The sequence below is a fragment of the Fukomys damarensis genome, unplaced genomic scaffold, assembly GCF_012274545.1.
Source record: "Fukomys damarensis isolate Sample0158 unplaced genomic scaffold, DMR_v1.0_HiC HiC_scaffold_27, whole genome shotgun sequence".
In the NCBI taxonomy this organism is placed as follows: Eukaryota; Metazoa; Chordata; class Mammalia; order Rodentia; family Bathyergidae; genus Fukomys; species Fukomys damarensis.
In genome coordinates this window covers 23,596,311-23,622,561 of record NW_022900939.1, presented here as the reverse complement: position 1 = coordinate 23,622,561, position 26,251 = coordinate 23,596,311, and the positions used below count along the sequence as shown (strand labels likewise).

Below are 26,251 nucleotides of genomic sequence, written 5' to 3'. Positions count from 1 at the left end.
AAAAAAAAAAAAAAAAAAAAAAAAAAAAATTGCTAAAGATGTAGCTCAATGAGAAAGTCCTGGTAAAATCTTCAGTACCTTAAAAAAACACAACACACAAACACTGAAGGCAAAATAGCTTGGAAAAGGGACAGGTAATTAGGATATAGCTCAGCTTTTTAAGGAAAATAGTAGAAACATAAAGGGTACAGAGTATGAAGAGTTAAAAATGAAAAATTTAAGAAAAATTAAAAGAAAGAAGAGCTAAAAATAAATTCAGTTTTCAAGGAGTGACCAAGACAGCATTGCTGGGCATGGTGGCTCATGCCTGTAATCCCAGCACTTGGCAGGCTGAGGCAGGAGGATCACAGAGTTTGAGGCCAGCCTGGGATATATAGTAAATTCAAAGCCAGCCTGAATTACAAAGCCCGACTCTGTCTCAACCCCTCCCCCAAAGACTGCCAGTCATGAGGGGGTCCAAAGGCATACTGTTTTCAAATACGGGAACAGAGCTCCTTGGGTAGATGTGAGCAGCCAGTATATCTTCTCCCAGGTCTACAGTGACCTGCATTCCACCCAATTAAACAAATGGAAATGAACTCACCCTAGGGCTCCTGCGAGGAGAGTGGGCAGCTGGGACCTGTGGGGACAAAACCAACTGATCAAATAGCCAGCCCCTACTCTTGACCTCCCACCCAAAATCCCCTCTCTTAGCCCTCACCTCTACAGCCTGAGCCACAATCTTCTTCAAGACAATGGGTTTTCTGACTGGAGCCGCAGGGGACGCCTGAAAAGCACAGGTGACCAGGATGAACTCCACATTCGTTCAGGGGCCTGTACGGTAATAACTAAGAAACTCTGGACTCACCTTCTGGCAGATTTCAGGAAGAACGCTCGGGAAATCAGAGCCTGATTTTCGCAGGGACCTCCGCAGGGACTTAGGAGATGGGGCCCTGGGTTCTGGATGGAGAAAAAAGTTCCAAGGTTCAGAAAGACTCTCGATCCTACTAGAGACAGGCCCTAGAGAGAGCCAGAGAAGATTCTCAAGCCCTTTAGGGATGCCTTAGGAAAGACGAGACTCTTGGTACGGGATGGGCTTGCGTTCCCCAAACGGCTCGGGCCCATCCGTCCCGCGAGCTCTCCGCTTACCAGAGCGCCGAGCGGCCCCCCCGGACTGGGTTCGCCTCCTAGACATATTTAGTTTCGGTCTCAACCGCCTCCACCGCCACAGCAGCGGGCCCGCGCCAACAGCAAGGACCACCGGGAACTCTGAAGATTTTCGAATTACCCGCCCTGCCAAGGAGGAAGCGGAAGTGACGCAAAGAGGGAGAACCGCTACTCCCGGAATCCCCGGCTCTTCACCCGCCTTCAAATCTACGGATTTGAAGCAGGGGCGTGGCCGGGGGCGCGGTGGCGTCATCAGCGCGCGCCGCACCCGGAAGAGACGTGGCACCGGAGGATAATCGGGGCGGCTTGGGCTGAAGCAGGCATAACTACAGCGGGTGAGCGCAATACCTGCCCTGCGCCTCGAATCACTGCTTGCGCTGGTCGGGACCGGCGCCCGGGCCGATCAGTAACACCGATAGTAGGAATCTGTACGGAAGGAGGCGGGGCCAGGAAGGGGTGGGGCTGAGGACGGGTTCTGGGGGCGGGGTCGGTGGTATCCTGGTAGTTGCTGGTAGAGAGGGGCTGGGATTCAGGAGTAGAAAGGGGTCTTCAGAGGCGGGATTTATGTAGGGGGCGTGGCCCGACCGAAACTGGGGAAGTGGGCAAGAATTTGGGGTTGGGGCGCACAAGAATTGTGTCTGGAGGAGTTAGGAGTGGAGATGAACTGGGCTGATGAGAAGTGATGTCCACCGGAACCTGGCTTCCTATCGACTCCATTCCTTTCGCCAGGGTTTGTCATGGGACTTTGCAAGTGCCCCAAGAGGAAGGTGACCAACCTGTTTTGCTTCGAACACCGAGTCAATGTCTGCGAGCACTGCCTGGTAGCCAATCACGCCAAGGTGGGACATTCAGGTCGGCGGCTGAGCAGGGTATTTGGTAGACAGACAGTTTTGGCACTGCCAAATCCCTGAGGGACCCCACGCTAGAATGTTAGCTCCACAAGGGCAAGGGCTTGGTTCTTTTGCTCACTGCTGCATTTCCAGCCCCTAAAATAGAGTCTAACCCTCAATAAGTGTTCAATAAGAATTGTTTCGTTTTGTTTTTTGTTTTGAGACACGGTCTCACTATGTAATTGAGACTGACCGGGAACTCACTATGTAGCCCAGGCTGGTCTTGAATTCACAGGGATCCTCCTGCCTCAGCCTCCCAAGTGCTGGGATTACAAGCGTGCACCACCACACCCAGCAATAAGAATTTATTGATTAAACAAACAAACAAACAAAAACAAGTTTCCTCTGTGATGAGAGAAAAGAGACAGTGGAACCTTGGGGTGGTAGCTGGTGAGTTGGTTGTGACTTCTCTCTCCCACTTCAGTGCATCATACAGTCCTACCTGCAGTGGCTCCAAGACAGTGACTACAACCCCAACTGCCGCCTGTGCAACACATCCTTGGCCAGCCAGGAGACAACTCGCCTTGTCTGCTATGGTGAGGCCTGGGCACCCTGGAGGGATCAGGGCAGCCCCAGGGCCCAGCCTGGTGATTGGTTTCCAGTCCCTCCTGAAGCAGTAGGACAGTGAATTCCGCAAACCAGAGAGGCCAGTGTTGCAGGTTCTAGTTCTGTTAGGTTACTTCGCCAATATGTAAACTCAGGCAAGTCGTTTTCCTTTTCTAGGCCTCATTATCTCCTAAAAGGTAAAGATCCTACTTCCTGCCCTACCAGTCTTGGAGAGTTGAGCAAGAGCCAGTCAAACTTGTGAGGATGGTTGTAGCTGTGGTTGTGGCTGTGGGCAGTAGGTAGCTGCACCAGCGTGGTGCTGTCAGATATTCGGGATCCATTACTGACTGCAAGGTGAAACAGAGGAAGTGTTTCCCACGTTGAAACTGGGTATGGAGAGTCAGAAGTTACAGTGTCATGACAGTGACCTGAATCCAGTGTGTAAGAGTTTCAGCTTCAGTTTCTGAAGGAGGTGGTGAAAATAGGCAGCTCCATGTGTTCATTCGTCCAGGAGACAGTGTGTGTATACTTGCATGAATTCAATGCACCATTGTTTATTGTGGGCGCGAAAATACATATGTGAACACAGGTATGTTTTAGACATACAAGGAGAACACATGGGTGGGTGAGGGTGCTTGAGTGCTATAAACATGTTAGTTTTAGATGTGTTTGTGTAAAAGTTAATGTAGACACAGAGAGTGGCACTCGTGTTTGATTGTGTGCTTATAAGCACATATACATTTGTGCCTATGGATGTATGCAGATATGTGCCTATATGTATATCTAGGAACCTTTGCTGGGTCCTTGTGCTTGTGAGGCAGGTGGCAAAACCACTGAGTTAAATCCCCAGCCCATGAAACTATACTTGATTAGCCATCAGCTCAAGGATTGTGATGAGTGCAGTCCCAGAGAAGATTCCCTGAAAGGGTAGGTGGCATTTTGTTCCCATCCACCCCTTTATGGGCTGACAACTTGGTAACATCTGGTTTGAGTTAGTTGGATGGTGGTATCCAAGAAGCCTGAAATCTCGGAATGTTGATGAAATGCACCTGGGATGAGAAGGCGACGCTCTGGTTATCTATGTATGTGCCCTTTCATCCCTACAGTAGGCTGGGGCCCATTGCTGGGATAGGAGCTCAAAAACTTCTTCCTCATGTCTTTCCTTCCCTGTTCCTATTTCATGGGCCCTAAGATCTCTTCCATTGGGCCTGCCTCAATGAACGTGCTGCCCAGCTCCCCCGAAACACTGCGCCTGCTGGCTATCAGTGCCCCAGCTGCAACGGTCCCATATTCCCTCCAACCAACCTGGCTGGCCCTGTGGCCTCTGCACTGAGAGAGAAGCTGGCCACCGTCAACTGGGCCCGAGCAGGACTGGGGCTCCCTCTGGTGAGAGTCCCTCTGCCTGCCTGCCTGCCTGCCTGCCCTGGGCCTCACCTAAGCCAGGTGAGTGGCACAGCAGGCTGGTAACCCAGACTCCTCCTTCCAGATCGATGAGATGATGAGCCCAGAACCTGAGCCCCTCAATTCCTCCAGCTTTTCTGACTGGTCCAACTTTAATGGTAAGTTTGGCCTCTACCTGCTATCTGGCCCCTTCCCTCCCTGCCCTACTGACAGCTCTTCTCTGCCCACAGCTACTGACTCCCCTGAACAGGAGAAGACAGAAAGTGCTTCTGCTCCCACGGTTTTCTATAGCCAGGCCCCCCGGCCCCCTTCATCTCCCAGCCCACCTGACCAGCACACAATCATCCACATGGGCAGCTCTGAGACCTCGACTCATGGTGAGCCCTGGAATTATTTGGACTCCAGAAGGACCAAAAGGGGAAGCCGGGATCTAGAGCCCAACTGGTAGTGACCTTTCCTCACTCCCCACAATTCCAAAATGCTGTGACAGTCTGGGGAAGACAGGAGAAACCCTTGCCTCTGACACACCAGAGCAGGTTCCTTGAGCCTATTGATGCTCTTGGCTCCACCCCCGCAGCCCCGAGGAAGGTGTATGACACACGGGATGATGGCCAGGCACCAGGCCTCCATGGGGATTACGACGATGACAAGTACCGCCGCCGGCCTGCCCTGGGCTGGCTGGCCCAGCTGCTCAGGTACATGGGGTCAGGTGGAGGCAGAAGCAGGAAGGGGAGGAGAGGACCCTCGGATGGACGATTTGACAGCCAAAGTGACTTATACCTAAGGGAATCTAGAACAAGGGGAGTGGCCTCTGCTGGGCAGTAGAAACCTTGCCCTATCCCCGCTTCTAGGGCTATGTCCTTGTATCCCACGGGACCTTTGGACTCAGGCTCTCTGAGGCCTCTTCCTGTTTTTTGTCCACCATGCCTGACATGTTACAGTTTTCAGAACACAGTCACACACCTCAACTGCTTTGAGCTGCACGATAACCCTCTGTAAAGATCGTACTTCCTGCCCTGCCAGTCTTGGAGAGTTGAGCAAGAGCCAGTCAAGCTTGTGGTGGAGTCAAGCTCTGTGGTAGAGTGATCATCTCTATGGCACAGATGAGGAAACTGAGGCACAACCATGGTGACTAGGGCTTCTCTTCATGCCTTGGGCTCAGGGCCTGACCTGACATTCCCTTTCTTCCTCCAGGAGTCGAGCCGGGTCTCGGAAGCGGCCACTGACCCTACTACAGCGGGCAGGGTTGCTGCTGCTCTTGGGGCTGCTGGGTTTCCTGGCCCTCCTAGCTCTCATGTCTCGTCTGGGCCGGGCTGCAGCTGACAGTGATCCCAATCTGGACCCACTCATGAACCCTCACATCCGTGTGGGCCCCTCATGAGCCCTGGTTTGTGGCTGGGCCGGCGCAGGACCCAAGGAGAGAAGGGGAGGAGGCCTAGAGGCTCTTCTCCACTTCTCCACTTCTCTCCCTTAAGCCTAAGACACTAAGATCCCAGGCCCAAAGCGGAGGCCACCAGGGCAGCTGCAGCCTGGCCCTGGAGTCCTACAGGCTAAGCATTTGTCTTAATTTGCTTCTCCTTGAATCTCCTGCCTCCCACCCCAATCCCTTGAAGGAGCTGACAGGGACAAATAAACAACAGACTTTATTAAAACACCCAAGCAGCCTTTTCCTTATCCCTTCTCAGCCTTGGCCCCGTCCCTAGGCCTCAGTGACTTTCCTGCCGGTGCTCAATGGTCAGAAACTCCAGAGACAAGCGGTTGAAGAACATGGCTCCATTGAGTACTGTCAGAGGAGAGAGCTATCAGCCCCACACCCTGCCCCTCTTTCCACATCTGAGTGCTAAGCTCCCCCCTCCCTGCCCTCTGGCCATGCCTCTCCCTACTCACTCAAGATGGTTAGGGCAAAGCACTGGAAATATTTATCATCTGCCATCTCAGCATAGACAGATCCCATGGCAGCCCAGCAGACGCTCATCACCTGGGAGAACTGTAGGCCCATCAGTGGGACGGCAGCTCCCTACCCACCCACCAGCCAGGCTTTCTCCAGCCCCTCAGGAGCCCCCACCATTAGGATAGGCGTGTAGTAGAAGCTCATGCGGTCGTAGTGGTGGGTGATGTAGAAGTGGTACAGGTCGCTGGCAAAGATGCCCAGATGGATGAAGAAGAGCAGAAGTGCAGCCACGGTGAGCATCATGCCTTGGGGGAAGAAGAGCACAGCCACACGGTCCCGCCACCGCATCCTGAACGCAGAGGGGCCTCTCGTCAAGCAGGACACTGGCCAGGACACCAACAGAACCCCCTGGTTCCACGATGCCCCGTCTCAAACAACTGTGGGATTCCAGAGCCAAGAGGACACTGGAGGGGTGAGGTTCTAGAACCCAGGCTGATTCCAGCAAAGACAGTGTTTTGATGGGTGATTGGGGGTGCTGGGAATTGTGGGGGCCTAGACAGGATGCAGAGTGGTGGGGCTGTGGGTGTTGGTGAATGGACGGTGTCATTACACATCCCACAGTCCCACACAGATAGCGTGGGCACATTCACTGACTCAGAAGAGTTAAGGGGCATATCTAGGCCTGCAGCAAGTCTGGAGTTGACGAGACGTACACTCACATGGGCAGGTGAGGGGAGGCCTGGGCTGGACCCCAGGTTTCAAGTTGGGTCCTTTACTAAGGTAAAGGACAAATACATGCTCTGTGGTCACCCTGGGGCCTTTCCTGTGCCCTCCCCAGGTGCAGCCCAGAGAACAACTGGCGTTTCCAGGACCAGTGCTTACCAGCTTTCCCCTCTCCACCTTCAGATGTGTGGACAATTCACACCCCTCACCTTCCTCTCTGCAGGAGGCCCCTGAGAAGGCTTGTGGCTTCAGTCCTGTTTTGAGTCTGAGTCTGAGGCAGAAGGGGATTGTTTTATTCAAGCTTTCATGGTCAGTGAGCCATACTGAGTCTATTCTGAAATTAAACTCTCATACCACTCATACTTTTTTTTTTGTTAGCAGGTATTGAACCTTTGGTCTGCCGGAACCACTGAGTTAAATCCCTGGCCCCTGTTCATACTCTTTAAGAGTTGAGATTGTAAATGCTGTCAACAAAATTAGCCAGAAAAAGTCAGTAATGGTGTGGAGGGACAGGCAAACTCTGAAGGATTGAAGTAGGAGGAAGGGAAGGACTCAATGCCTGGCACTGGAGTTAGGTTCGAGACTCACTCCTCCAAGCAGTGGATTAGATCCTGTGCCCGCCATCTTTGCTTGCTGCCTCAGTTCGCCACTGGTCTCCATAGTTCCTTGGACCTCGTACCTGCCACATTGCTGTGTTGTTTTGTTTTGTTTTGTTTTTGTGGTGCTAGGGATAGTGCCCAGGGCCTCGAGCATGCTCCGTCCTCTACTGCTGAGCTACACCCCAGCCCACTATGGTTTGAATACTGATTTGTCCCCTAAACCTGTGTGGTAGTTAAATCCCCAACTATGTTAATGATATTAAGGGAGTGGAATTTTATCTGGCTGTGTAATTTAGAGGTGAGGCTTGAGAAGTAATTAGGTAATTAGGTAATTAGGGTAGAGGTCCTTTGACAGAGTCCTGGTAGGTTTGTGAAAATGAGACCACACAAGGAAGATACACATGTCACGGAAGGCCCTTGCCAGAACCTGAGATTTCTACCATCTAAAGCAACAACAAAAAAACCACTTCTTTTAAAAAAATAAAGTGGCCTGCTTCAGGTATTTCATTATAGTAAGGAAAAGCTACTATTAAAGGGGTTGAACCAGAACCCAGCTGTGGTCCTATCATTCACATAATTTGTGTAAATTTTCATCTGAATCCAAGTAAGCTGTTATAGATTGAAATTCTTTGAGGCAGGATCTCACTGTGTAGTTCAGGCTGGCCTTGTACTCAACTATTGTTGGCAGTAAGCCCCAGAGTCCATTTGTTGGTGCAGAAATAATGGATTTAGACATGTAGAAATCTTGACAAGGCAAGTTTACTTCTGCAGAAGGGTGTGCACACAGCCCAGTGATGAAGTAGCAGGCACACTAGCTGCAGCAGAAGGCTCCTGGTAATCCTAACTCATGGCTGATAGCTGACCTCCTTACTGGGTGGCTTGAAAGGTCACAATCTATCCCCATTGCCTAGGTGGCCTGAGGGGGTGGGGCCTGAAGGGTTGCTGGGCAGGGTGTTAAGGGGGTTTAGGGGCACAGGGGACTGAAAATCATTGGGGGTTTAGGGGCACAGGGGACTGAAAGTCATTGGCACAGGGTATACCTGGAGTACAAACAGCAGAAGTGCCTTGTAACTGACAACTGCAACCCTAGTGCAAGGGGTAGAGGAAGGCAGCTTGGGGTGAAATAAAGTTTGAGATGGAGGCACTTCTGTTTATATCTTTTGATAGAAAAGACAGGGCTGCAGTTTCCCAAACTGGCCCAGGCTACCCTCAAACTCACAGCGGTTCTCCTGCCTTAGCCTCCCAAATGCTGGGATTACAAGCATCTGCCACCGTGCCTGGCCCAATACATTGAAATTCTTAGCCAGGTATTGGGGCACACGCCTGTGATCTCAGCACTCTGGGAAGCTAAGGCAAGAGGATTGCAAGTTGCAGTCCAACCTGGGCAATTTAGGGATTTAGCAAGTCCCTGTGTTAAAATTTTTAAAAAGTGAGGATATAATTCATTGTGAAGGTCCTGGGTTCAAGCCTCATTACCACACACACAAGTTACAGCTCAACGCCATTACAAAAATAAGCCAAGCAATACATAAATATGTTCTTATAAGTAAAAGATTTGTAGCCAGGAATGGCAGCACATGCCTATAATCCCAGCATTTAGGAGGCTGAGCCAAGGAGATCACAAATTCAAGCCCAACTTGGGCAATTTTGCAATTTAGTGAAAACTTATTTCAAAATAAAAAATATGGACTGGGGATGTTGGATCCCCCAGTGCTACAAAAAGAAATGTCTAAACAGAACAAAGATTAAGATTTATTAACTTGCTAGGAAGAGTTGCCCCCTCAGTAAAGTAATAAAGCACCTTGAGAACATAGATGTGCATAGGCATTCAAAAAGGAATATTAGCCCTTGATTACTGGCTTAGATACAAAATTATGTAGTTGATTTGCCCAGTGATGGATGCAGCTGTAATGTTAGCACTGGGAAGGCTGAGGCAGGAGGATTGCTAAGTATCTGAGGCCAGCCTGGTATATATAGTGAAACCTTATTTCAAAAACAAAACAAGGGCTGGGGATTTAGCTCAGTGGTTCTGCCACCTGACTTGCAAGTACAAGGTCCTGAGTTTGATCTCTAGTACCCCAAAAAGAAAAAACACCAGGACACAGTGCCTGCCTTACAAGCACAAAGTCCTGAGTTCAATACCTGGCCCCAGGGAAAAAAAATAGTTAATTTCCTGCAGTACAATAAAAATTGTAACCTTTAATGTTACCTTTTTTACTGGATATAAATGGTTTTTTACTTCTGCTGAACAATATCTACTTGTAATTTCAGAATTTGAACCATTAATAGAAAATACCCATATCAAACAACTCTATATCCCTTGGCTAATTAATCCTTGGTTGGACTTGTGAGACAGCATCCCAGTATGACATTGAAAGCACTACTCAGGGATTTAGCTCAGTGGTACTACACCTGCCTTGCAAGCACAAGGTCCTGAGTTCATAATCAGAATTTACTTGTTCTAGAAGTCAATTTGAATATAAATTGTTCTCACAATGGAAGTCTCATTTTTGTCCAATATCCATTTTCTGTTCTTGAGGATTATGAAAAGACTGGAAAAAACCTTTGATACAAACCCCAATTTATCCAATTCAAAATCCTAATGCAGTGTGTGGCCTTTTTGAGACAGGGTCTTGCTATGTAGTTCAGACTAGTCATGAACTCACTATATAGCCTAGGCTGGACTTGAACTCATGGCGATCCTCTTGCCTCAGCCTCGTAAGTGCTGGGATACAGGCACATGCCACCTTGGGTAATTTTTCTTAAAATGCTTCAGCTACTTACAAGAGTTTACACCAACACTGGGGAGGTGCACTTGGAGTATAGCTAATCTAAAACTGTTTTTTGTCAGTGCTAGAATATACCTAAGCCATTTCTTTCTCTCTCTTTCTTTTCCTTATTGAGCCAGAATCTTGCTATGTAGCCCAGGATGACCTTGAATTTTCCATCCTCCCAAATGCTGAGATTAAAGACCATGTTTTGCTGGATGTGGTGGCACATGCCTGTAATCTCAACACTTGGGAGGCTGAGGCAGGATTGCTGTAAGTTCGAGACCAGCCTGGGCTACATAGTTCCAAGTCAGTCTCAACCATGTAGTGAGACCCTGTCTCAAAACAACAAACAACAACAACAAAAAAACATGTTTTGTTTTGTTTTTGTGGTGCTGGGGATTGAACCCATGGCCTTGTGCATGTTAGTCAAGCTCTCTTCTCTGCCACTGAGCTATAACCCAAGCCTTGTATTTTTGTTGTTGTTGTTGTTGTTATTTTTGAGACAGGGTCTCACTAAGTAGTTGAGAATGACCTAGAACTCACTATGTAGCCCAGGCTGGTCTCTCAAACTCACAGGATCCTCCTGCCTCAGCCTCCGGAGTGCTGGGATTACAGGCGTGTGCCACCATGCCCGGCAAGCCTTGTATTTTTAAAAATCAGTCACTGGCTAGTTGTAGTGGTATACACCTATAATCCTGAGGCAGAAGGATCACTAAATTCAAGGCCAGCTGGAAATACATAAGGAGACCCTGTTTAAAAAGTAATAATAGCCAGGTGTGGTGATGCAGGATCACTAAGTTCAAGGCCAGCTGGTAATACATAAGGAGACCCTGTTTAAAAAGTAATAATAGCCAGGTGTGGTGATGCACACCTGTAACCCCAGCACTTGGGAGGCTGAGACAGGAGGATCACTTAGAGTTCAATGCCAGCCTGGGCTACATAGTTCAGGACCAGCCTGAACTACAAAGAAAGATCCTGCCTCAAAATAATAATAATAATAAGTAGTAGTAGTAGTAGTAGTAGTAGTAGTAGTAGTAGTAGTAGTAGTAGTAGTAAATAAAGTCTCTGAATAGCCCATTGAGTCAGAGGTCAGCAAACTTTTTTCTGTCATATGCCAGTTAAAGAGCTTTAGGTTTCTGTGGGCCATGATGTCTCCATGGCAACTGCTGGAGCCTGCTGTTGTAGTTCAAATGAAATTATGTAAACAAATGGTATGGCTATCTTATAAATTTTACTTATGGACATTGAAATATAAATTTCGCACACTTTTCAAGAATCATAGAATGTTATTTTTTTCAATCATTTAAAAATATAGTATGCCGGGGATTTAGCTCAGTGGTTCAGTGGCCTGCCTTGCAAGTGCAAGGACCCGAGTTCAATCCCTGGTACCAAAAAAAAAAAAAAAGAAAAAAAAGAAAGAAAAACCCAAATAAAAATAAATATAAAAAAATATATATATATGTATGTATGTATGTAAGATAGAGATTCCTCAAAAAACTAAAGTTAGTGGGGGCCGGGGATTTAGCTCAGTGGTTCTGCTGCCTGCCTCGCAAGTGCAAGGTCCTGAGTTTGAACCCTGGTACCAAAACAACAACAAAAAACAAAGTTAAAAAAAAACAAAAAACTAAAGCCAGAAATTCCATTTGACCTAGCTATTGCCCTTCTACGTATCTTCCCAGAATAGCTGAAGCCATCATATCACAGTGATACATGCATGTGCATGTTTATAACAGCACAATTCATAGTAGCTCAATCTTTTTTTGTTTTGAGATAGGGTCTCACTTTGTGGTTCAGGCTAGCTTTGGACTCATTATGTAGTCCAGGTTGGCCTCGAGCTCATGGCAATCCTCCTGTCTTCCAGCCTCCCAAGTTCTAGGATTACAGGCATGTGCTATTATGCCTGTCCAATACCTGAATCTTGGAAGCAGCCCATATGTTCATCAACAGTGTAGGAAAAGTGAAGCCCAAGATGGCTGCACTATGGTTCAGGTTGGGGGTTGTAGTTTCTGGGGGAGAAAAGTCTGAGTCAGCAGGTTCCAGCACAGGCCAGGTGCATCTCCCAGTGTTGGTGGAAAAAGTTGATACAGTACAACCAAGAACGTTACTGGCTGGTATAAATAACTTACATAAACAGTGTCCTTACTGGCACATAACCACTGTCCTGCAGACCCCTATATATAGCTGGCCTGCCCGCCACATGACTGTGTGGCCAAGCCGCACCCAGTAATAAAGATGCCTAATCCAGTCCCCAGCTCTGCATCATTCCTTTGGGCTGCCTGAATCTCAAGTGAACCTTCCCAGTCTGAACTGGTGACAAGACAAACATGAATGGATAAAGAAAATTTATTTATGCACAGTGACGCACTACTCTGCCACAAAGATAAAGGAGTCATGTGTAGGAAAATGGATGCACCTCGAGACCGTAGTGTTCAGCGAAATCAGACACACAGGCTTAAATATTGCATGGTTTCTCTTTTACGAGAAGCCCAAAGTATAAACAGAGAACAAAATGAAAGATAGATAACAGGAAGTAGGAAGGTAGATCCGTCTCCGAGGAGAAGGGGTTTGAGAGATGGAGAGGTGGGAGAGGGAGGGAAGGGCTAAGGAATGGAAAAGGGAATTGAAATGCATTAGCACACGTAGCAACTCCACACAAAGAATGTGAACATTATGTACTGCAGACAGGTACAAAATAAAGGGAAGGGCATCAAGAGGTGGTAGAGGGAAGAAGGAGGGAACAGAAAGGGGATGACAAAAGAAATTAAAATGTGTTATGTTCATCACCAATTTCACATGGGGAAGTAAAAATTATATGTTATTCACATGTACTAATGACCCAAATTTTTTAAAAACTTTAAAAAACTGTTAGCTGGACATGGTGGCATATGCCTGTAGTCCCAACTCTCTCTGGGAGGCCGAAGCAGGAGGATCACACGTTTGAGCTCAGCCTGAGATACACCGAAACAAACAGACAAACTTGAAGTTGGCCGTGATGGACCACATGATAGCAAAGTTGTTTTGTTTTTTTTTGTACCGGGGATCAAACTTGGGTCGTTGCACTTGCATGGCAGGCAGCAGAACCACTGAGCCAAATCCCTGGCCGATAGCAAAGCATTTTTTATTCCTTTTCCTCCATTCCAAATCAGTACATCCCAATCTGAATGCCAGGTTATTCCCTCTATTAAGGGAATGCCTTTGTGAATTGCCGTGTGAGGCATGGTACGTGAAAGGCCAGTGGTGACAGTCAAAAAGGAATTTACCATTAGCCAAGGAATATAGAAAAAATGAGTTTATTGATAGCCTGAAAGAGATCAGCAGGTGAGTCCAAGAAAGCGATGCTCAGAGAATTGAAAGGAAAGGCAGGTTTATTTGCTACCAGGCCCAGGGGACATCACCTTCCATAATCTGAGCTCTGATTCTAAGTTTGTTTTCATTTTTATATTGCTCTTTAGGGCAGGGCAGAAGCAAATGCAATTTTACAGAAGCAGAACTTAGCACGGGGATAGGAGGGTGCAGGCAGATGTTGCTTCAGTCGTTTATCTCGCAGAGGTAGGGAGGTGTAGGCAGGCGTTGTTTCAGCAGTTCATCTTTCAGGCACAGCGACCTTCAAAGGTTTAGCAAGAGGGGCAAGTCTTTTTTTTTTTTCTCTCTCTTTTTGTACCAGGAATTGAATTCAGGGCCCTGTGCTTGCCAGACAGGTGGCAGAACCACTGAGCTAAATCCCTGGCCCAGGAGGGGCAAGTCTTGAGACCATCAGTCTCTGTCAAGCTTTGACACTGGTAGTCACTGCTTTGTCATTTTTTTTTTCGTTTCATTAAAGACAGCCAGGTATTGTCTGAAGGCTGATGGAGTGTTTCTGACAGGGTCCAACGCCAGTCCTTCAGTTGAAATTAGTTAATAAATATGTAAAGATTAATGTTAGTGCTCAGCAGATCAGAATAAAAATACATATGTTTGTACTTGAGACTTTTGATGTTATACTGGAAGAGGGAAAGAAAAGACACTCTTTCTGACATGGCAAAAGGTTGGAGCGTCTAGGGGTAAATACAGTTTCTGTGCGTAGCCTACAGGGTGGAAAGCTAATGTACCATAGGGTCACGACTCTGATTTAAATAAACAATGGTAAAATAACCATGATTCCCCACATGAATGGCTGCACCTTTGTCCAAGGCAGAAATCTGGGAATTATCCTCAATCCCTCACCCAACTCCTCACTCACCACGTCCCATCGATCACCTGATATCTGCCAGGTTTGCCTTTTAACCCCAAGAGGAGTTCTTAAATCGAATTGTGCATTAGAAATTCTTGGGACTTTAAAAAGAAGCTAGGTAGCCAGGTGTAGTGGCACAAACCTGTAATCCTAGTACATGTGAGGCTGAGGCAGGAGGATCACTGCCATTTTAAGGCCAGCCAGAGCTACACAGTGAGTTCAGGGCCAGTTTGAACTCCATAGAGACCCTGTTCAAAAAAAAAAAAAAAAAAAAAAAAAGGTCGGGGATTTAGCTCTGTGTTTCCACAGCCTGCCTTGTAAGCTCAAGGTTGGTTCGGGTACCAAAAAAAAAAGTCTAGGTCTATGGGATCCCTGAGCACTCCCCCCAATTGAGGATTGAATCCAGGGCTCTGAGCTGCACCCCCTAGCTCCTCCCTCTCCTTCTCCAGCCCATATTTTAAGACAGGGGCTCCTTAAATTGCAAAGGGTTGGCTTCAACTTTCAGTCTTCCTGCTTCAGCCCCTCCAAGTCAGATTTAAGACATGCATCAGTTCCAAATGTATATTTGGTACCTTTGCATCAGGTTCTTATTAACAGTTTCTTCATGCTGGCCTTCAGTTTTAGGTGATAGAGGAGTTACTGCCAGACTTTGTTCTGATACACACAAAGAGTCCTTCACTTTTGTTTCGGTAGTTTTTGACGGTACAGATTCATGTGTAAAGACTCGTGTAAGGTGCTTTTCACTTCTTCTTCCGGTCGTTGTGATTTAGCTGGAGGCTTTGATACCACTGGACTCTTCTGAATGGTGTGGACATTCAGACCATTCTCTCATGGAGAGAGAAAGGCACTGAAGAAATTTTCAGATTCTGGAGACAATTCTGAAGGATACCAGAAAACCGGGCCTTGAGAAACACCACACTAAAGGCTTTGTGTGGTCTACCTTACGTACATTTACTGCTCACAGCCTCTTTGTTTAGTATGTTCCCCACCCCGCGATGGCAAACCTTTTGAGCTTTCAGTGATACAGGTTCGCCACCCCTTACGCCGTGGACCTCTTGCTTGCGGGAGTGCAAGGTTGAGGAGTCACGACCCGCACCTTTATGCAAGGGCAGCAAGTAGGCTGTTAAGAAAGAAAAAAGGGAGGGAGGGAGGGAAAGAAAGAAAAAGAAAAGAGAGAGAGAGAGAGAGAGAGAGAGAGAGAGAGAGAGAAATGTTTCCCAGGACTCCCTCGGAACTCCTTTACTCGGGGAAGACAGTTGCGGAGGGAACTCTAGTCTCGGAGGACCCAGAGCTGCAGAGGGACGCTTATTCCAGAGGACTGCCTCGTTTCAACAACAACTTTATGGATACCGGAAGTGCTTCCTCCCAGCCCTCTTCTCAGCCTCCAGCCGGCGGGCTGCAGTAGAAGCGATGGCGGCAGAAGCCGCGGGGCCTGGTCCAGCATTTGGACCTGGGGACTCCCCCGAAGGGCCCGACGCTGATGCCCCGGAACGTCGGCGGAAGGCGCACGGGATGCTGAAACTTTACTACGGCCTCTCGGAGGGGGAGTCTGGGGGGCGCCCCTCCGGGCCTGACCCTCTGGACCCGATTGATCTCAATGGAGCGCACTTCGACCCGGAAGTGTATCTGGACAAGGTGTGTGTGGAGGGGCAAGTCTAGGCCCTTAAGGTGTTGGACCCGCAGATCGTGCCTCCGGCTTCGTTGATGGGGGAAGGAGAGCGGGGCTTCAAAGGATAACGGCCCTTGGCCAGGCTTCAGGGGCGAGCTTGAGCCTAAGGGCGCGTGGTCAGGTTTGGTCTGACGCAAGGAGCTCGGGGTCTGAGGTCCGGAGGCTGAAGTTTTCTTAAGTCTGGGTTGGGGCGAAGCCCAGGCTCTGACAGGGGCAGAGCTGGCTGTAGGCTGAGCTTGACAGTTAAACTCCAAACAGGGTCAAACTTAGTAAACCCTGAAGTATGGCACTTTAGGGTGCATATCAGAGATTCGTGAAAGCAGTGGTATTAGGATTTTCTTGCACCCGAAAGAAAGCCTGCCAGTCGGGGGCCAGGCTGGGGAACAATGATCCCAAGCAAACACTAACTCAAAGCACTAACCGCCCTACTTCTCTAGCTGCGTAGGGAGTGCCCTTTGGCCCAGCTCATGGACAGCGAGACGGACATGGTGCGGCAGATCCGGGCTCTAGACAGCGACATGCAGACCCTTGTCTATGAAAACTACAACAAGTTCATCTCAGCCACAGGTGATCCGTGCTGGCCACACCCCCCACAGTCATAATTTCTCCCTGCCTGTGCTGGGAAAGCCAGCAGGGATTTAGAGGGAGGAGACCCGTATTCCAATCCTGCCCTGACTTCAATGCGCTATCACCACCTCTCTCCCTCTGGTTTTTGTGGTCAGACCAGTATAGAGATAATATGTGTTCCTAGGGCTTGGTTTGGGAACCAAAGGGGAGTAAGGATAAAATGAGATGAATTTGTGTAAGAACTTTGGACCAGTGTGTTCTCAGTCCAGGAGAAGGCTCCCAGGGCCTGACTGTAGTCCACAGAATGTTCCATGACCACAGACTAGGATTGTGTCCTCATGTGTGGCTCCCTCTCCTAGTGTCACAGTGGTGGGTATAGTAACAGACTCATTGTTCTTTTATCAGATTTGAAGCAAGTGAGTATGCACCTCTCTGCTTGCTAATGCCAGCAAATGACAGGACAGAATGCATGTACTGAAAAATTTCTCATAGGAGTTTCACAAATACTACATTCACATTTGATGGAATATGCATGTTTTGACTCTTAGCACTTGCTTAATAGGGGTGGTTTGCTTTTTAGAAATTTTTTTCCTAAGAAGAAGGGAGCAAATTATAAAATGAGTGTCAGGAGTATTAAAGACTATGCATTGTGGTTTTGTTTTTGTTTTGTTTTATGAAGCGCTGTTTTGTACATTGGGGATATAGCAATGGATCCACCAGAAAAGTTCTTGCTCAATTTTATGGTTGAGGCTGAGAGAAGAAAGGTTACTAAAAGTCACACAGGGCCAGGTGGTAGTGGCACATGCCTGTAATCACAGCACTCAGGAGGCCGAAGCAGAGGCAGGAGGATTGCCACAAGTTCAGGCCAGCTTGGACTACATGGTGAATTTAAGGCCAACCTGCACTGCATAGTGAAACTTCGTATCTAAAAACCAAAAACAAAAGTTCCTGCCTTTCAGAGGCCACATTCTAGTGGGACAGACAGAAGGTAGTATGGGCCGGTTCTTTGAGGTGTGACATTTGAGCAAGGCCTTGGGAGGCCGAGCCAGCATGGAGAGGAAGGGCTGAGGGAGGAGAAGCAGAGGCTTGGAAGAGAGAGTAACCTAACGTGTTCCAGTGCAGCAGGGGATCCAGGGCATGCAGGATAGGGGAGGGCAAAGGGTTAGTGGGGATTGGGTACTGGTGGTGAGGATCTGCTCTTTACTGAACAGAACAATGAATGAACAGAATGGGGTCATGGTGGTGCACGCCTATAACCCCAGCATTTGGGAGGCTGATGCAGGAGGATTGCAGTGAGTTTGAGGACAGCCTGACTACATAGTGAGTTCAACGTTAACCTGAACTATGCACATAGTGAGACTGTCTTAAAATAACAAAAAACAGGGCTCATGCCTGTAATCCCAGCACTCAGGAGGCTGAGGCAGGAGGATCACTGTGAGTTCGAAACCAGCCTGGGCTACATAGTGAGTTCCAGGTCAGTCTCAACTACATAGTGAGACCTTGTCTCAAAAAACAACAACAACAGGGCTGGGGATTTAGCTCAGTGGCACTGCGGCTGCTTTGCAACCACAAGGTCCTGAGTTGATCCCTGGAACTAACAAAACAAAAAATAACAAACAAAAAAACCAGAGAAATGGGGTGAGCTGAATCCTCCTGCCTGGGATTGAGACCATCAAGACCTCATGCTAGGCAAGAGCTTTACACCCTTTGTATCTGTTGCTTGTTTGGGTTTTTTTAGACAGGGTCTCATTATGCAGTTCAGGCTGCCCCCCCCTTTCCTTTTTAAAGTTTATTTTAAAAAGAAGAGGAGGGCCGGGGCAGGCTGGTTTTGAACTCACTATGTAGCCTACACTGGCCTTGAACTTGCAATGACTTTCTTGTCTCAGCCTCCCGAGTGCTGGGATCACAGGTATGCACTACCATGCCCAGCAATACTGCTTTTTAAAATTTTTTTATTTTACTTTTTTTAGTATCAGGAACTGAATTCAAGGCCCCGTGTTTACCAGGTGTGCACTGCTCCACTGAGATATATCCCCGGCTGAGATATATCCCCAGCCCAATACTGCTTATTTTGAAAGAGAACACTGGGAAGGAGCAAATCGGAATGGGCCACAAAATCCAGGCGTTCCATATTGGGCTGTCAGGTTGAGAGACCTGTCAGACAAAGAATCTGGAGTTCAGAAGAGAGGTTGGGACAGGTGATGTAGCTTGGCGCTGTGCCTGCCTGGGGAATGCAAGGTCCTCAGTTCAATTCCCAGTACCACAAGAAAGAAAAAAAAAAAAAAGAGAGAAGAGAGGCTGGAGTTCTGGGCATGTGGAACAAGATGAGCGATCACCTAGGGAGGGGTTGTGAGAACAAATAGATCTTGGAGTGAGTGCTGAAAGTCATGAAAACAAGATTGCACAAGGGCAACACACATTTGGGGAGGTTTGGGCACAACCAGGAGCATGGGTTTCTTCAAAGCTAAATGAAGAAAACTTTCCAAGAAACAGAGTTGATCAATGTGAGTAAGATACTGAGGAGGGGAGTGTGGCCCGCTGTGAGATGAGTGAGGGGAGTTGGAGCAGTGTACGCATGCAGGGCTTGGCCTTGGTAAGGCTCAGGAGCTCCTCTACTTTGGCAGGAGGAGGAGAGCATGGGCAGAGACAGTGGAGTTTCACCAGAGACCTCCCGACACATAACACGTTAGGGGTTTTCTGTTATCCCTAGAGTGCTGAGCCAAATGCTTTAGAGAAATAAGTCATGCGAGGAGATTTGTGTTCTTAACAGATCCCTGCAGCAACACTGGGGAGGTACAGGAACAAGGCCATTTCAGTAGTCCAGGCGAGAGATTCTGGGAGTGGGACCAGCATGGCTGTAATGGGCAGACTGGAAAGCATTTGGGGACAGTAGTGACAAGCAGAGGAGCTTTGCATGAAGAGAACAAGCCCGAGGTTTCATGTTAAGGACTAACATGCTGGTGGATAATTTTGAGCTGTCGCATATTGTATGTATGTCCTGGAGAATGGTGGATCGTAAGAAAGTTAAGGTCATTTCCCTTGACAAGCACTCTTGAGAAAATAAAATAATATGTTGCAGAGTAGCTAATAGGGATTATTTTAGAAAAGGTGGTAGAAAAGGGTTCTGGCTGGTCATGGTGGCACACGCCTGTAATCCCAGCACTCAGGAGGCCAGATGACCCAAACTGAGGGAAGAGTGTATGCGTAGGACCTGGGAAAGTTTTCTAGTGCAAGGAGAGCTGGAATGTTGGCCATGAAGGGATCGGGACCTGATCACAGACCAGAGGTTGGCAAACTTTTCCTGAAAAGAACTGTAGTAGATAGCTTTCTGAGCCATCTGATCTCTGTTGCAGCTACTCAGCTCTGCTGTTATAGCCTGAAAGCGCCCACACACACTGTGCAAATGAATGAGCTTGGCTGTATCTCAGAAAGACCTCATTGGCATAAATAGGGGGTGAGATTCTGGAGCAACATCAGCAAAAATAATGGGTCAAGTACATTTGCTGTTTCTTTTTTTTCTTTTTTTGTTTTTTGTTTTTTGAGACAGGGTCTCACTATGTAGTTGAGACTGACCTGGAACTCACTATGTAGTTCAGGCTGGTCTCAAACTCATAGTGATCCTCCTGCCTCATCCTCCCGAGTGCTGGGATGGCGTGCACCACCACACCCGGCCATTTGCTGTTCTTTCTTCCATAAAAGCATGAGAGGGGCCAGGGATTTAGCTCAATGGACCTTGCATGCTTGGCAAGCACAAGGTCCTGAGTTCAATCTCTGGTACTGAAATAAAAAGAAATTTGTATGAGAAAACTAGCCCAAATAGAAATAACATTTTCAGGTCAGGCCTGGTGGCGCATGCCTGTAATCCCAGCACTTGGGAGGCTGAGGCAGGAGGATCGCTGTGAGTTCAAGACTAGCCTGGGCTACATAGTGAGTTCCAGAGCAGTCTGAACTGCATAGTGAGACCCTGTCTCGAAAAACCAGAAAAGAAAAAAAGAAAGAAATCTTCAGAACTGTGGAAATTAACCAAGGTTCACTGTAATCTAACTAGCAAGAAAAATAACCGAATCCTTGTAAGAATAGTGAAAACTGTGGTATTTTAACTTGCTTTAGCCAGGTGTGATATGCATACCTATAATCCCAGCACTCAAGAGGCTGAGGCAGGAGGATCACTGTGAGTTCAAGGCCAGCTGGGTTCCATAATGAGTTCCATAGTGAGTTCAAGGCGAGCTTGAACTACATAGTGAGACAAAAAGAAAAAGTGTTTCTAGCTCTCCAGCTCTTTCAGCTCTAGCCTTGAAAATAACAGCCCACATTTCTGGTACCTAATGCTTTCTTGAAAGACTCACTCTATAGGCTTGTCTTTATTTGATCCTGGAGGTTGCCTATTGCTAAAAACCTCTCACTCTAGGGTGCTTGTCAAAATGTTAACAGGCAGATGGGGATGTAGCTCAGTGGTACTGCACCTGCCTCGCAAGCACAAAGGCGTGAGTTCAGTCCCTGGTACCAAAAAAACAAAACAAAACAATATGGTAACAGGCAAGTGTTATCCTGTCTGGGTTGATGGAAAATAGCTGCTGCAGAGGATGGACTCACAAAAACCCTAAAGGGGCAAACTAACAAATGAGGTGTCCATACGGACTTTGAAAAGCTCTGACATAATCCTGGGAATCTCGAAGACCACACATTTGTAGGGCTGTGTGTGCTGAGGAAAGACCTGAAGGTGCCCTAGATCTCACCTCTGTCTCATCCAGAGGCTCTGCACAAGCAGAGGTGAAGGCCAAGGCTGCGCTGTAAACTGCCTATTTATGGAGCCCCAATACACACATACACAGCCCTCAGCAAAGACTAGGAGCTTTATTGGTTCCTGGCTTTTAAGGAAATCTCTCCAATCATTAACTGATCACTAAGTTAATCAAGTAAAGAAAGACATGAGTATCGACACACAAGGAAGAACACAGACTTTATAGAATTTGTTCAGAAACTAATTAGTTCCATTGTAGTAATTCAGAAAAACCACTAAAACAATAGCAACTACACGCAGCAATAATGATAAGCATGAGGAGGGGAGAAAATCTGATTTTCAGAGTTGCCATATTATATTTTAAAAAATGTGTTATTTAGCCAGGCGTGGTGGCTCATGCCTGTAATCCCAGCATTTTGGGAGGCTGAGGCAGGAAGATCATAAGGTCAAGCCTAGTCTGGGCAATTCACTGCCTTAGTGAGACCCTGTCCTAAAAGAATATAAAAAAGAGCTGGGGAAGTAGCTCATTATGAGCTACTGGGTTCAATCTTTAGTATAAAAAACAGCAAAAAATAGAGGTATGAAAATGATATTTTGCCAAATGAGGGACTATCAAAAAGGATACATTTTAAAAAGAACCAACTGAAAATGATTACAGGACATAATGGTGCACACCTTAATCCCAGCATTCAAGAGACTGAGTCAGGAGAATCACTGTGAGTTCAAGGCCATCTTGGGCCACATAGCCAAACCCTATCTCAAAAAACAAGCCCCCCCTCAAATTAAGACATTCCTAGGGAAAAAAAAAACAAACTATCAGATCTGTTCTACAAGTAATACTGAACAGTCCTTCAGCTGAAAGGTAAAGATATGAGACAAACTCAAGTCTACATGAAGAAATGTACTGGTAAAGGTAACTAATAGATAGCCAGGTGTGGTGGTACACACCTGTAATCTCAGCACATGGGAGGCTGAGGCAGGAGGATTGCTGTGGGTTCAAGGCCAGCCTGAACTCAAAAAAAAAAAAGCTAATAGGTGCATATAAAAAAGTGTATATATATGGGCTGGGGTGTAGCTCAGTGGTAAGGCTGTGGGTTCAATCCCCAGCACTACCACCAAAAAAACAAAACAAAAACCAAGAAAATTAAAAGTGCATACAAACATTGTGTTTTTGCAGTTTCAGGTGTCCACTGAGGTTCATGAAACATATTCATCTTCAATAAGCGGGAAATAAGTAAAAGACATATATACTGAAAATTATAAAACATTGTTGAAAACCATGTTTGTTTTGTTTTGTTTTTTTGGTACTGGGGATCAAACTTGGGACCTTGTACTTGCAAAGCAGGCTGTGGCGCCGTTGAGCTAAGTCCCCACCCCATGTTTTTTTGTTTTTAGTTTTGAGATGGTCTTGTTATGTAGTTCAGACTGTCCTTGAACTCACTATGTGATCTATAGATTCAGTGTAATCCCTATTAAAATTCCAACAGCTTTTTGGGTAGAAATTGATGAGCTGATCACAAAAATTTATAAGGAAATGCAAGAGACCCAGAATAGTCCCATCTTGCAAAAGAACAAAGTTGGAAGACTCATATGTCCCAGTTTCAAAACTACAAATCTCCAATAACTAAGATGGTGTAATACTGGTATAGTATAGACATATGGATCAACTAAATAGAATTGAGAGTCTTGAAATAAACCCGTAAATATGTGGTTAAATGACTTTTAAAAGGATGCCAAGATCATTAAATGGTCAGAATAGTTTTTTCAGCAAGTGCTACAGAGACAACTGGATGTCTATGTACAAAAGAATGAGGTTAAGCACAAGGACCTAAGTTTGATCCCTGGTACCAAAAAAACAAAAGCATGAAGTTGGGGCTGGGATTTAGCTCTTGGTTCCGCTACCTGCTCCACACACACAAGGTCCTGAGTTTGATTCCCCGGTACCCCCCCAAAAAAAAAAAAAAAAAGGAATGAGGTTGAGGTTGGATCCCTACCTAACATATATAAAAATTAACTCAAAGGGGACCATAGATCTTAACAAACAAAAGAATTCAAACTAGAAGACTCTTAGGGAAAAAGGTAGAAATCTTTATGAGCTTGGATTATGCAGCAGTTTCTAAAATATGAAAAAAGCACAATTAAACAAAGGAAGAAAATGGCTAAACCAGACTCGTGAAAATTAAAATCTTGTACTTCAGAGGACTTACTGAGAAAATAAGACGACGGTCCACAAAAACATAAAAAATATTTGCAAATGATGTATCTAATAAGGGTCTAATGTCCAGAATCTGTAAAGAACTTTTCTAACTTAGGGTTAAAAAGACAACCCATTAAAAGTGGGCAAAAGCCATGTATGGTGGCAGGTGCCTGTGATCCCGGCACACTGGGAGACTACAGCAGGATGACAAGCTTGAGCTGAACCTGGGCAATGTGATGACTGAGTGAAACCCCCCTCTCAAAGTAAAAAAGCAGCCTGGGCACATAGTTCAGTGTGAAGGCCTTGGGCTCAATACTCAGTGTACTACAAAAAAAAAGCAAAATATCTTATTAATATTTCTACAAAGAAAATATAAAAATAACAAAAAATATAAAGATATGCATCATTATCATTTTCCTTTTTTTGTTCAAAAGATCTTATTAATATTTCCACAAAGAAAATATACAAATGACAAAAATTATAAAGATATATATCCTCATTTTTTTTCCTTTTTTTTTTTTTTTTTTTTTTTTTTTTTTTTTTTTGTACTGGGGATCGAACTCAGGACCTTGTACTTGCAAGGCAGGCAGCAGAACCACTGAGCTACATCCCCGGCCCTTGCATCCTCATTATTGATTAGGGAAATGTAAATGCAAATGAAAATGAGATGCCACTGCATACCACTAGGGCTGCTATTCCAAAAAATGTAATATAACAAATGAAAGTTTCTTCGATACTTTCTTGTTCCTGAGACTATCTGACACCCACAAATTAAAGGAGGAGAGGTTTATTTTGGCTCACAGTTTGTAGGGTTTTCAAGGCAGGGCAGCATGGCAGAGGGGCATGGCAGCAGGAAGCAGAGAGAGATCAAAGGAGAAAGGAGGGAAGAGACTTCCAGGCCACACCCCCAGGGACCCACCGTCTTCCTGTGAGGCTTCACCTCCCAAGTCACATTTAGCTACAAGGTCATCAGTGGATTAGTATCACGCCCCCCCCCATATAGTCATCTCTCAGAATCCCCCTCTGTGAGCACCTGAGGCCTACATCTAGATAACAGTTGGTGAGGATGTGGAGGATACAGGATCCTCCTAAATTACCAGTGGGAATGCAAAACGGTATACCCCTTCTGAGCCATTTCTCAGAAAACTGAACACTATCCTGGGTCCCAGTAGTTCTGCTCCTAGGAGTATACCAAAGAAAATTGAAAACATTCTCAAACAAAAACACACAAATATTTATAGCAGTATTTTTCAAAATAGGCAAAAAGTGGCAGCAGTTGAAATGACACTAGACCAGATCAGTGGTGGCGAATCTATGGCACGTGTGCCACAGTGGGCTGTTTGTACCACTGAAAGCTCTAAAAGGTTTGCCATCACTGGACTAGGTTAACCAAATATGATATGATGTATCTACTCAATGGAATATTGTTCAGCCACAAAAAAGGTATGACATACTGATACATGCTACAACTAAGTGGAACTTTGGAAAATCTATGACATTTTCTTTTAGTTGGAAGTTACTAAGTTGGCTTTTGGAGGGGGTACTGGGGATCAAACTCAGGAGGACCTTGCGCTTGTGAAGCAAGTGGCAGAACCACTGAGCTAAATCCCAGGCTACAGAGTGGAACTTTGAATACTTGTTACATGAAAGAAGCCAGACACAAAAGCCATATTATATGATTGCACTTATATTAAACGTGTAAAATAGGCAAATCCATGGAGACAGCAAATGGATTTCTCCAAGTGCTGGGAGAGAGGGAATAGGGATTGATTGCCAAGAGAAAAATGTTTTGTAATGTTCTGGAATTATATAGTTGTATTGGATTATAACTTTGTACATGATGCTAAATATATTAAGAACTGTGAATTTTATAGTAGGGCAGTTATATTCTAAGTAAGAAATAACAACAAAAGATTTTGAGCAAGGTTTGGCCAGCAGGCTGTAGTCTGCCAACCTCTGACTTAGATACTGAGTTCAGTTATGTAATAATTCATTTACTTGGGTGGGGGATTTAGCTCAGTAGTGCCACTGCCTGCCTCCAAAGCAGAAAGTCCCAAGTTCGATCCCTGGTAACAAAACAAAATCTACTTGTGTCTGAACTGGAAAGACCTGAAAGGTTGTACCAGGAAAAGCCTTGAGCTGTTCCTTCCACAGGCAAAGACAAAGTAAAAAACAGTAATGTAGTTCTGGGGTGTGAAGGCCCTTGCACTGAGCTACATCCCCAGTTCTTTTTTAAGTTGTTTTTTTGGGGGGCAAAAATCTAAATTGCCCAGATTGGGCTCAAAATTGTGATCCTCCCATCTCAGCCTCCCAGTGCACTGGCATTACCGCAGGCAACACCATAGAAAAAGTTACTTTGGAAAATGGGAAAACATGGCTTGACAGTGCCAAGTGCCATTTGGAGTTGTGACATTTAAGGGGAGACTAGTTGGGGTGGTTCGTCTTCTGCTGTTCTGGTGTGAGGACTTGCCCTGCACCAGTCAGGGGCCAAGAGAGCGAGCCACGGGCAGGATGGCGCTGGTGGAGCACTCAGGGCGTTGTGAATAGTGACCAGGTGCCGGGTCCCTGTGTCCAGGGTTCCTGAAGACACCAAAAGGTTGAGGGTAGTTAGGCGAGTGACAGGATCAGCGCAGGTTGCGGGGCTGGAAGCTGAGATGTCGGAAGGGACAGTTTTTGGTTATGGTGAGAGGTGGACCAGATGAAGCAGAGGCAAGAACAGCAGAACTGAAGAGGTCACTGAACAATCAGGAGGCTCTTCCATATTGTTGGTGTTCATAAGGAAGTGACAGAAGGGGGACACAGTGGTCAGGAACTGGTAACAAGGGAGCAGTAGAAGTGGCAATAAGAAGGGGGTAGTGTGATGAGAAGTCTTCAAAGAAGTGGCTTTTTTTTTTTTTTTT

The 26,251-nt window shown here is 46.4% G+C and overlaps 4 protein-coding genes across 8 annotated transcripts in view; 2 read left to right on the top strand and 2 right to left on the bottom strand.

Annotated features, from left to right (window-relative positions):
• Cdca5 (cell division cycle associated 5) overlaps nt 1-1,256 on the bottom strand; it is a 6,564-nt gene extending 5,308 nt beyond the window's left edge. Inside the window, exons 1-4 of the mRNA XM_010636013.3 lie at nt 1,129-1,256; nt 848-939; nt 701-766; nt 584-619 (exon numbers count right to left, since the gene is read on the bottom strand). Coding sequence (XP_010634315.3) covers nt 584-619; nt 701-766; nt 848-939; nt 1,129-1,174 — 240 coding nt within the window. The 5' untranslated portion in view covers nt 1,175-1,256. The remainder of the gene's footprint in view (nt 1-583; nt 620-700; nt 767-847; nt 940-1,128) is intronic.
• Nucleotides 1,257-1,385: 129 nt separating this feature from the next.
• Nucleotides 1,386-7,690, top strand: Zfpl1 (zinc finger protein like 1). 2 transcript variants are annotated; one of them, XM_010636015.3, is made up of 8 exons: nt 1,386-1,481; nt 1,876-1,985; nt 2,461-2,572; nt 3,775-3,968; nt 4,069-4,141; nt 4,214-4,360; nt 4,561-4,678; nt 5,178-7,686. In XM_010636015.3, the coding sequence occupies exons 2-8, from the start codon at nt 1,884-1,886 to the stop codon at nt 5,362-5,364; spliced, it is 933 nt and encodes a 310-aa protein (XP_010634317.1). In that variant the 5' UTR covers nt 1,386-1,481; nt 1,876-1,883; the 3' UTR covers nt 5,365-7,686. The 2 variants fall into 2 exon arrangements, with proteins under 2 accessions (XP_010634317.1, XP_010634316.1); XM_010636014.3 differs by lacking the exon at nt 1,386-1,481 and adding an exon at nt 1,489-1,574 and having other exon boundaries at nt 5,178-7,690.
• Nucleotides 5,690-6,293, bottom strand: Tmem262 (transmembrane protein 262). The gene is made up of 3 exons (XM_010636016.3): nt 6,049-6,293; nt 5,871-5,970; nt 5,690-5,766 (listed from the first exon to the last, which is right to left on the bottom strand). Exons 1-3 carry the CDS (start codon nt 6,220-6,222, stop codon nt 5,690-5,692), a joined length of 351 nt encoding a protein of 116 aa, XP_010634318.1. The 5' UTR covers nt 6,223-6,293.
• A 7,505-nt stretch (nt 7,691-15,195) lies between the features above and the next one.
• Nucleotides 15,196-26,251, top strand: part of Vps51 (VPS51 subunit of GARP complex) — a 16,741-nt gene continuing 5,685 nt past the window's right edge. For 2 of the 4 annotated variants that reach the window (XM_010636009.3, XM_010636010.3), the window contains exons 1-3: nt 15,196-15,292; nt 15,399-15,812; nt 16,284-16,413. In XM_010636009.3, the coding sequence (XP_010634311.1) occupies nt 15,278-15,292; nt 15,399-15,812; nt 16,284-16,413 (559 nt within the window). In that variant the 5' untranslated portion in view covers nt 15,196-15,277. The other 2 variants (XR_004514466.1, XM_010636011.3) reach the window with 2 other exon arrangements.

Excerpts from the sequence above, each read along its gene's own strand:
- Zfpl1 (XM_010636014.3), top strand. The coding sequence starts at position 1,884 with ATGGGACTTTGCAAGTGCCCCAAGAGGAAGGTGACCAACCTGTTTTGC. Across the intron at positions 2,573-3,774 it reads AACTCGCCTTGTCTGCTATG|ATCTCTTCCATTGGGCCTGC; the intron begins GTGAGGCCTGGG and ends ATGGGCCCTAAG. Across the intron at positions 4,679-5,177 it reads TGGCTGGCCCAGCTGCTCAG|GAGTCGAGCCGGGTCTCGGA; the intron begins GTACATGGGGTC and ends TTCTTCCTCCAG.
- Tmem262 (XM_010636016.3), bottom strand. The coding sequence starts at position 6,222 with ATGCGGTGGCGGGACCGTGTGGCTGTGCTCTTCTTCCCCCAAGGCATG. Across the intron at positions 5,971-6,048 it reads ACTACACGCCTATCCTAATG|TTCTCCCAGGTGATGAGCGT; the intron begins GTGGGGGCTCCT and ends ATGGGCCTACAG. Across the intron at positions 5,767-5,870 it reads CTTTGCCCTAACCATCTTGA|TACTCAATGGAGCCATGTTC; the intron begins GTGAGTAGGGAG and ends CTCCTCTGACAG.